At 58.6% G+C, this 1,258-nt stretch overlaps 1 protein-coding gene across 1 annotated transcript in view; it reads left to right on the forward strand.

Annotated features, from left to right (window-relative positions):
• The window catches only part of EMH_0058520 (EF hand domain-containing protein, putative), a gene marked incomplete at both ends in the record, with an annotated part of 6,504 nt that overhangs the window by 4,893 nt on the left and 353 nt on the right, over nt 1-1,258 (forward strand). Inside the window, 2 exons of the mRNA XM_013497585.1 lie at nt 233-749; nt 1,019-1,256. Of these exons, the coding sequence (XP_013353039.1) occupies nt 233-749; nt 1,019-1,256 (755 nt within the window). The remainder of the gene's footprint in view (nt 1-232; nt 750-1,018; nt 1,257-1,258) is intronic.

Genomic DNA, 1,258 nt, shown 5'->3' on the forward strand with positions numbered 1-1,258 from the left:
CGCGACAGGTGGTTGTTTTGGTGGTACGAGCTCGCTTGCTGCTCGTTTATAAAGGCCTGCTGCTGCAGGTGGTGGTGTTGCTGCTGGCAGCAGCAGCTGCTGCGGCTGCCGCATCCGCAGCAGTTGCTGCTGGTAGCATTTGCCGCTGCTGCTGCCGCATCAGCAGCAGCAGCAAGTGTTGCTGTTCGACATGGTGTGTGTTTATGTTGTGGTGTATGTGCATGCGTTTCAGCAGCAGGAAGTGTCTCGGCATCTGTGTCTGTCTGGTTTTTGTCGGGGAGAGATATCTAGTTTGCTGCTGTCTCCTTCTTCTCTTGCTGCTCGTGTCTCTGACCTTGCTGCGCTGCGGCAGCGGCTGCTGCAGGGGTTCCTGCAGGACGGCCGCTTCACAGAGAAGGGGATCCGTCTCCTCCAGGCCCTGGTCTCTCACGTAGACGCCATTCACTGTCCCCTCCAGCAGCAGCAGCAGCAGCAGCAGCAGCAGCAGCAGCAGCAGGAGCAGCAGCAGCAGCAGCAGGAGCGGGAGCGGGAGCGGCAGCAGGAGTTGCTGTTGGCGGCTATGGAGCATCAAGAGGAGATAGAGAGAAACAAACTCAGCCCCTGGAGACTGTGCTGCATGCAGTGGGCCCACATACTGGGGAGAGCAGCGGGGACCGAAGCAACTGTCTCCTTTGAGTCTTTGGTGTCTCTCTCTATGTCTCGCCAAGCAGAGGAGACGCTGCTCCTCCTCAACCCCTTCCTCACACCAAGTCAGTCCTGCTGCTCCTGCTCCTGCTGCTGCTGCTGCTGTTGCTGTTGCTATTGCATGCACTGCTGCGCGGCCTGAATGGAGAGCAGCAGCAGCAACAGCAGCAGCAGCAACTGCAGCAGCAGCAACAACACCTTGTGCTAGAAACAGTCTGACCCGCAAAGGCCTTTCGCGTGGCAGTCCTTTAGGCTTTACATCTGTTGCTGCTGCTGCTGCTGCTGCTGTTGCTGCTGCTGCTGCTGCTGCTGCTGCTGCTGCTGCTGTGTACAGAGATGGTGTGCGATATCTTCAGCCTGGTGGGGGCGGTGATGCTGTCGGTGAACCGCCGCGCCCACATATGTCGCTGTCTCCAGGGGACAGTGGAGCTGATGCAGCTGCTTAAAACTTTCTCCTCCAGGGCCAGAGCAGCAGCACAAGAAGACGCAAAGCAGCAGCAGCAGCAGCAGCAGCAGCAGCGGATGCAGCAGCAGCAGCAGCAGATGCAGCAGAAATTCCCAGAAGGGTTTGGTA

Source organism: Eimeria mitis, genomic scaffold (genome assembly GCF_000499745.2).
Source record: "Eimeria mitis Houghton genomic scaffold, Emh_scaff2776, whole genome shotgun sequence".
In the NCBI taxonomy this organism is placed as follows: Eukaryota; Apicomplexa; class Conoidasida; order Eucoccidiorida; family Eimeriidae; genus Eimeria; species Eimeria mitis.